Raw genomic sequence first — 7,091 nt, 5'->3', positions numbered from 1 at the left:
ACTTTTAGAAGAGAAATCTGAGCTTCTTTGAATCACTTAGGGAGTCTTAGAAAAGTATAGCATGCTAGAATCACTGAAAGCAGCCTTCTCCTGGAGAGTTTGTGTAGATTCCCCAACCCCCTAGAAATGCTGAGTACAAGCTCCCTTAACAGGATTAGCAAGCAATCATTGCCTGGGGAGAGGGAGCATAATTATCCCTTTTATAGTAAGCATTTAAGAGGCAAGCTGAAGGTCTCTAAGATGTGGGTTCCTTGGGGAACTTGCCTTGAGGCTGCCTATTTCCCTGGGTTGTAACTGTGCTATGTATGGAACTTAAAAGGGTAAGGACTAAGAGCTTCCTCTGTGGGAACTCTGGTCTGGCCATCTTTGACTAAGTTTAGCACTGAGGGAATGGAATTGTCTTCCCTGAAAAAAATCTCTATTGGATTGGGAGGACCTTTCCTTGAAGGCCATGCTGTGTGATCTATATTACTCTGTTCAGGCTGCCACAATAAAATACCATAGACTGGGTGACTTAAACAACAGAAATTTATTTTCTCACAGTTCTGAAGTCAAGAAGTCCAGGATCAAGGATCCAGCCAATCTCTCTTGGTCTCGCTTTAATTCATGTTTCTTTTTCTTTTCTTATCTTTCTCCCCTCACCCCACCCCCACTCCCAGTCAGGGTTTCTCTATGTCACTCAGGCTAGTCTTGAACTCCTAGGGTCAAGTGATCTTCCCACTTCAGCCTTCTGAGGACTCCAACTACAGGTACACACCACTGTGTTTGGCTTTCAAGTACTTTTTTGTTTTTCCTTCCAGCCTGTAGATTGCTACCATCTCACTGTGTCTTCTTCCCTGTTTTTATCTCAGGACAGAGAGTGAAACTTTTGGTGTGTCTGTTTATAAGAACACTAATCCTTATGACAATATTTAATTTTACTTATTTAGAGTTACCATTTCCCAATATAGATGCTTCTCAACTTATGATGGGGTTACCTCCTGATAAACCATCACAAGTTGAAGATATTCTAAGTTGAAAATGTGTTTAATACACCTAGCCTATTGAACATCATTCCTTGGCTTAGTCTATCTTTAATTGTGGTCAGAACACTTACTTTATCTTACACCTGGCTAAAATCATCTAACATAAAGCCAATTTTCTAATAAAGTATTGAAAATCTCATGTAATTTACTGAATACCTAGAGCAAAAATACTTTGGCAATAGGTTGACTGTAGAGTATTAGTTAACTCCCCTTGTGATCACATGACTGACTGGGAGCAATAGCTCAGTGCCGCTGCCCAGCATCATGAAAGAGTATTATACAATATATTGTTAGCCTGGGAAAAGACAAAATTCAAAATTCAAACTACAGATTCTATTGAATTCATATCATTTCCAAGCCATTGTAAAATAAGGAAATCATAAGTCAAACCATCATAATTCAGGGACCATCTATATAGTCACACCGGGGAGTTAAGATTTCAACATATGCATTTTTTTTTTTTTAGAGAGAGAGAGAGAGAGAGAATTTTTTAATATTTATTTTTTAGTTTTCGGTGGACACAACATCTTTATTTTATTTTTATGTGGTGCTGAGGATCGAACCCCGTGCCCTGTGCCCTGTGCATGCCAGGCGAGCACGCTACTGCTTGAGCCACATCCCCAGCCCACATACACATTTTTGAGATGACACAAATATTCAGTCCATAACAAATGGTCTTAAAAAGAAATGATGTTGATGGGCTAATCTAATTCTAGCTGGACTAGGCTATGGAAGTTAGATTGATTTTCCTAAGTAGAATTCAAAGATAGTCACATGTTCCTCCCTGCTCTGAATCCACTCCCCTTTGCCATGTAACTTTAGTCACTTCCCATACTGACTTACTTTGGCAATGTGGCACCAATAGAGACTTGGCAAGTGCTTTGAGGTTACTGTCCCTTTGTTCTTGGGAACCCACTACAGCTGCTGAATAAAGAAGTCCAAGCATGCCTAATGGATGATGTGGTGTATATGGCTTTGTTGCTCCCATTTCGATGGCCAGTAGCCTGCCAACAGCTAGACGTATGAGAAATGGCATTTTAGATGATCTAGTTACCAACCACATTCATACTCTGAGGTTATGGAACAGCCTGTATTAGGTATACTTCTGAATAATGTGGCCCTCACTTATGAGCATTAAAGCAATTTAATCAATAGCTTATCTTTACTTGGGTATTTCACTGGCATTTCAAAGCAAATACATCTAAAATGAAATTACTATAATCTCTTTCAAACTTTCTTTCTCTTCCATTTCCCTATATCAATTGCCCAAAGCCTGAAACTTGGAAATTATTTAAAAAAAATTTTTTTTAGTTGTGGATGGATACAATACCTTTATTTTGCTTATTGTTTTTATATGATGCTGAGGATTGAACCCAGTGTCTCACATGTGTAAGCCAAGTGCTCTACCACTGAGCCACAACTCCAGCCCCTGGAAAATATTCTTTTTTTTTTAAATTTTTAGTTGTCAATGTACCTTTATTTTATTTATATGTGATACTGAGAATCAAACCCAGGGCTCACACATGCTAGGCAAGTGCTCTACCACTGAGCTACAACCCCAGCCAGCCCTGTAAATTATTCTTAAGTCTTTATTTCCCTCTCCCTCTCTACCCAGAAGTAATCAACAGGTCCTGTTGTTAGTGCTTTTCATTTCTCTCTAAAATCTACCTACTTTCTTTCATCCCAATTATCATTGTCTTAGTACTAGTCACCATTGTCTCCTTCCCAGTTAATATAATATCTTAGTAATTTGCATAGAATTTAGTAGTGGAGTGGATGTGAAGTATGTGAGAAAGGGAGTACTCAAGGATCACTCTGAAATTTTGGCTTCAGCAATTGAAAAAATTGACTTGTCCCTTTTTGGTGGGGGTGGAGTACTGGAGATTGAACTCAGGGGCACTTGACCACTGAGCCACAATTCCAGCCCTATTTTGTATTTTATTTAGAGACAGGGTCTTGCTGAAGTGCTTAGTGCCTTTCTTTTGCTGAGGCTGGCTTTTAACTCCTGATCCTCCTGCCTTAGCCTCCTGAGCTGCTGGGATTATAGGTGTGCACCACCATGCCTGGCAACTTATTCTTTATTGAGCTGGGGAAGATGGGAGAAAAAGTAGACTTGGAGAAGATTGTGTCACCTGATCATCTCTGGCTGATGGGAGGCTGAGAAAGCATCTGGCTTGTATTAATTTTTTTTTGTTGTTGTTGTTATTTGAGCTGGATCTCATTTTGTTGTTCAGGCAGGCCTCAATTTCTGGCCTCAAGCCTGGCTTGTGTTAATTTTCAACAACTATGTAATAGAAATTTGTTAATTACCATAAACTTAGCCACTCAAAATAACATACCTTATCTCACAGTTTCTGGGGGACAGAGGTCCAGGTCTGACTTCGCTGTTGGCTGTCTCAGGTTTTCACTACTCTTCCCTCAAAGCATCAGTTGGGTTGTATTTTTTAAAAACAATTTTTAATAGTTTTTTATATGTTATTGGACCTTTATTTTATTCAATTATTTACATGCAGTGCTGAGAATCAAACACAGTGCCTCACACATGCTAGGCAAGCACTCTATTACTGAGCCACAATCCCAGCCCACTGGGTTGTATTCTTATCTGGAGACTCAACTGGAGAAGGGTCTATTTCTAAGTTCAGTTTTATTGTTGGCAGAATTATTTTCCTTGTGGTTGGAAGACTGAGCACTTGGGGTTTGTTTTGTTTTGCTGTTAAGAGTCTGCCTTCAGCTCTTACAGGTTGCCAGTTTTCTGCCACATGGTCCTTTCCATAGACACTGAATTCAGAACCTGACATTTGCTTCTTCAAGTTCATTATGAAAGTGAGTCTTCTAGCAGCACAGAGCATTATATGTTATAACATAATTACAGAAGTGATATTGCATCATTTTTGCTGTATTTTATTGGTTAGAAACAAATCACAGATGCCACCTACACTGAAGTGGGGAGGGTATTATACAAAGGTGTAAATACTGGGGAAGGGATGTATTATTCTAGCTACCCTAGAGTCTGTCTGCTTTCCTAGTCTCAATAGTGGAAGGTGAAAAGTCAAATGGGGTTCTGGTCCATAAGTTACCAAGGCTGAGTCAGTGGATTCTATTGCCAGAGACTGAATCTGGAATGATCATACAATTATGAAGAGAGGGTTAGAGTTCCTTTGCAGGGGTGCTCAGTAGCCGTGTAGAAAGAACATGGTGGTAGTATTAACAGTGTCCGGAGATTGTTGTCCACATGCAATCTGTGGAGGTCCCTTGTTTCTGCCTATCTACCTATTTCTCCAATCTCTAGTTTTCTGATTCTTTCAAAATACCCTTCCAAAAAATTCCTTCTTAGGCTCAGGATGATTGGAGTGTTTTTCTGCACTTGTAGTGTCACAGCATGGGTTAATGAGAGAAAGGTAGGCAGAGACTGGGTTTTGGATGGCCTTGCCACTTATAGTAAATCCCCCCCCACCACCTTTTTTTGACACTGGGGATTGAACCCAGGGGCACTCTAACACTGAGCTACATCCCCAGTCATTTTTTTTTTTAAAGCAAGGGAATAATGTTACATGAAGATCCTTGTGAGGTCTTTTTGGAGGATTGGTTTGAAGAGTATGAGACTGGACGCAGGTGAACCAGTTGGAGGGCTTTCCCAGGCAAGCAGGTGAATGCCCGGGATTTGACTGAGGCAGTGCCAATTGCTTGGAAAGAAGAGGCAAAATGGAGAGATAGTGGGGTTACAAAAGCAACAAGACTTGTTCGTTAATTGGATGGGAGGGAGAAGAAAGGAGTCCAGGATGACTTTCAGGTTTCTGCTTGAGGCAGCTGAATGGGTAGTAAGGAACTGGGACAGGAATGTAGGAACAGGTTCGTGACAGGTTGTCAAGTGCGTTGTTTATGTGTGTAGGCTCTGATATCTGATAGACCTCTGTGTGAGTCCTCACTCTGCACTTATTAGTTCTGTGATGTTGAGCACAATATGTGACTTGAACCTGTTTCCTCAACTGTAAAGTGGAAATAATAGACTTATTTCTTGTTTGTGTGTATGTTCATTGAATGCACAGTATCCAAGAAGGCACTCCACCAAACTAGCTTTTATTCTTTAAAAAGGGTTCAGGGAGACATGACAAATGGGTGTAGCTTACAGGAAAGGCTTCTGGGAATGAACTCTTTTTGGGTCAAAGAGGAAAAATACAGCATTGCAGCAGACCAACAGAAGCCAGGAGGCCAGGCAGGGCTGAGTTGCCACTGCACGTTGCTGAGCAGATGAGTCACTGGAGGCTGCAGGTCAGGCTGCCCAGGGCACAGCAGGCTGGCCTGGGCACGATGACTTCATTGTCAGTGAGGAGTCCTAGAGATCATTCCGTAAAGACTTTTTTGTTTCCAAGGAGTCCATCACTTCTTCCTCTTTCATAGGATTTTTTTTTTTCCCCACGCTCCTACTGCCTGGAAAGAACACGAAACGGTGTAAAAGGGATATAAGAGCCAGAATTTGTCTTTTAAGTCCTGTCTAGGTTGATCGCTGATTTGCTGGGTGACCTAGTAAGTTTCACTTCACCTGAGTCTCCTTATCGGTAACATTAAGAATGAGCTGGCTATACTCCCAAGCGTTATGTGAGAATTAGAGGAAGGTTGGCAGGCACTGAATTAAAAGGCATGCATTAGCATTTTACTCGCTAATTGTATATTTGGTCTCCTTCCTGCTCCGGACCCTCCCCCCCTCCTGCTGGAATTCGTTTTTGGATTTCCTGCACCGATCTTGGCTCGGCATATAGACTCATGAATGGATGAATGGAAGAATCAATGAGAGTCCGCAGCCGCCTCGGCAGGCCGGGAGTCCCGCCCCTTTCCGCTTCCCAGCGCGCGGCAGGGCCACGGGCGGGTCTTTTGCGACCGTTCGCTGGCGCGTGCGCGGGAGGCCGCGCGCGTTCGGAGGTGGCGGGCGGGCTTCCCGTGCGCGCGCGCGAGGGGCGGGGCCGGCCGGAGGCTGGCTGGCTGGCGGGCGGCTGGCTGCTGAGCCGGCGGCGGCAGCGGTGGCGGCGGTGGCTACGGCGGCGGCGGCGGGTGGCCGGCCCAGCGTGTGCCGGGTGGAAGAAGACAGGGGGTGGCAATGCTGCCGCCTGCGTAAGGAGCGCCGAGGCGATCGCGGCGCTTGAGCCTCTAGAAAGCGCGAAGACGCTGCGGGCCGGGGTCGGTGGCTTCGGGAGCCCGCCGGGCCATGGTGGCCGCGGGCGGTGGTTGCCGCGGCAGCGCTGCGGCCCGGGGCTGTGCGAGGCCGGGTCAGTCTGGGTGCTGACGCCCTCCGGGCCCAGCCAGAGACATGAAGCGGAGCCGCTGCCGCGACCGACCGCAGCCGCCGCCGCCCGCCCACCGAGAGGATGGGGCTCATCGGGCGGCAGAATTGCCCCAGTCCCAGCCCCTGCCCCCGCGCCGGCGAGCGCCGCCCGGGAGGCAGAGACTGGAGGAGCGAACCGGGCCCAAGGGGCCCGAGGGCAGGGAGCAGGTAGGGAGGGTTGGGGTCCGGGAGGAAGAGGATGGGGAGGTGGAACCTGAAAGGGAGTTGTGGGGGAGGGGACCTCGGGCGAGGGGACCCGGGCTGGAGCCTTTGAGGGGTGTGGGGACTGAGTAGTTTGGGGAAGGAGGTGGGAAGTCTAGAGAGGAAGAAAAATTGGGAGTGGAGGGAGGATGCGGTGGCTTGGAGTTGAATTGGAAATGGGGGAATAGGGAAATGAAAAAATGGTCCTAGAGGCATTTGTAGCTAGGGGTTCTGGATGGGGAGAAGGAAGGAGCACTGGAATGTGGGCTACGTGAACAGGCTGCAAAGAGTAGGCTTACTAAAGGAGTATGGAGCTATCCAGAGGGGTAAATATTGAAGAGGAATGGCAATTTGAAAGAGTGTTATGCTTTTTTTTTTTTTTTTTAAAGAGATTGTCCTTATGAATTATAAAAATGGGACATTCTTAAACGTTTTCTGATTTGGTCATCCTTATACTTTTGTACTGGTGTGTTCAGAATCATTGTTAACATTCTCCTTAGAAACATCTACTTCATGAAATGCCAATTTTTATAACATTTGCACATGTG

General features: G+C 45.0%; 1 protein-coding gene across 9 annotated transcripts in view; it reads left to right on the top strand.

Annotated features, from left to right (window-relative positions):
• The first annotated feature begins 6,037 nt into the window (after positions 1-6,037).
• Mast2 (microtubule associated serine/threonine kinase 2) overlaps positions 6,038-7,091 on the top strand; it is a 181,613-nt gene continuing 180,559 nt past the window's right edge. For 5 of the 9 annotated variants that reach the window (XM_046468719.2, XM_046468724.2, XM_046468722.2 and 2 more), the window contains exon 1: positions 6,039-6,510. In XM_046468719.2, the coding sequence (XP_046324675.1) occupies positions 6,328-6,510 (183 nt within the window). In that variant the 5' untranslated portion in view covers positions 6,039-6,327. Of the gene's footprint in view, positions 6,511-7,091 lie in introns of all 9 variants that reach the window. The other 4 variants (XM_046468721.2, XM_046468717.2, XM_046468716.2 and 1 more) reach the window with 2 other exon arrangements.

The sequence above is a fragment of the Marmota monax genome, unplaced genomic scaffold (genome assembly GCF_021218885.2).
Source record: "Marmota monax isolate L192 unplaced genomic scaffold, Marmota_monax_Labrador192_F-V1.1 WCK01_AAM20220418_F8-fsc00008, whole genome shotgun sequence".
Classification (NCBI taxonomy): domain Eukaryota; kingdom Metazoa; phylum Chordata; class Mammalia; order Rodentia; family Sciuridae; genus Marmota; species Marmota monax.
This window is presented reverse-complemented; position numbering and strand designations above follow the sequence as displayed.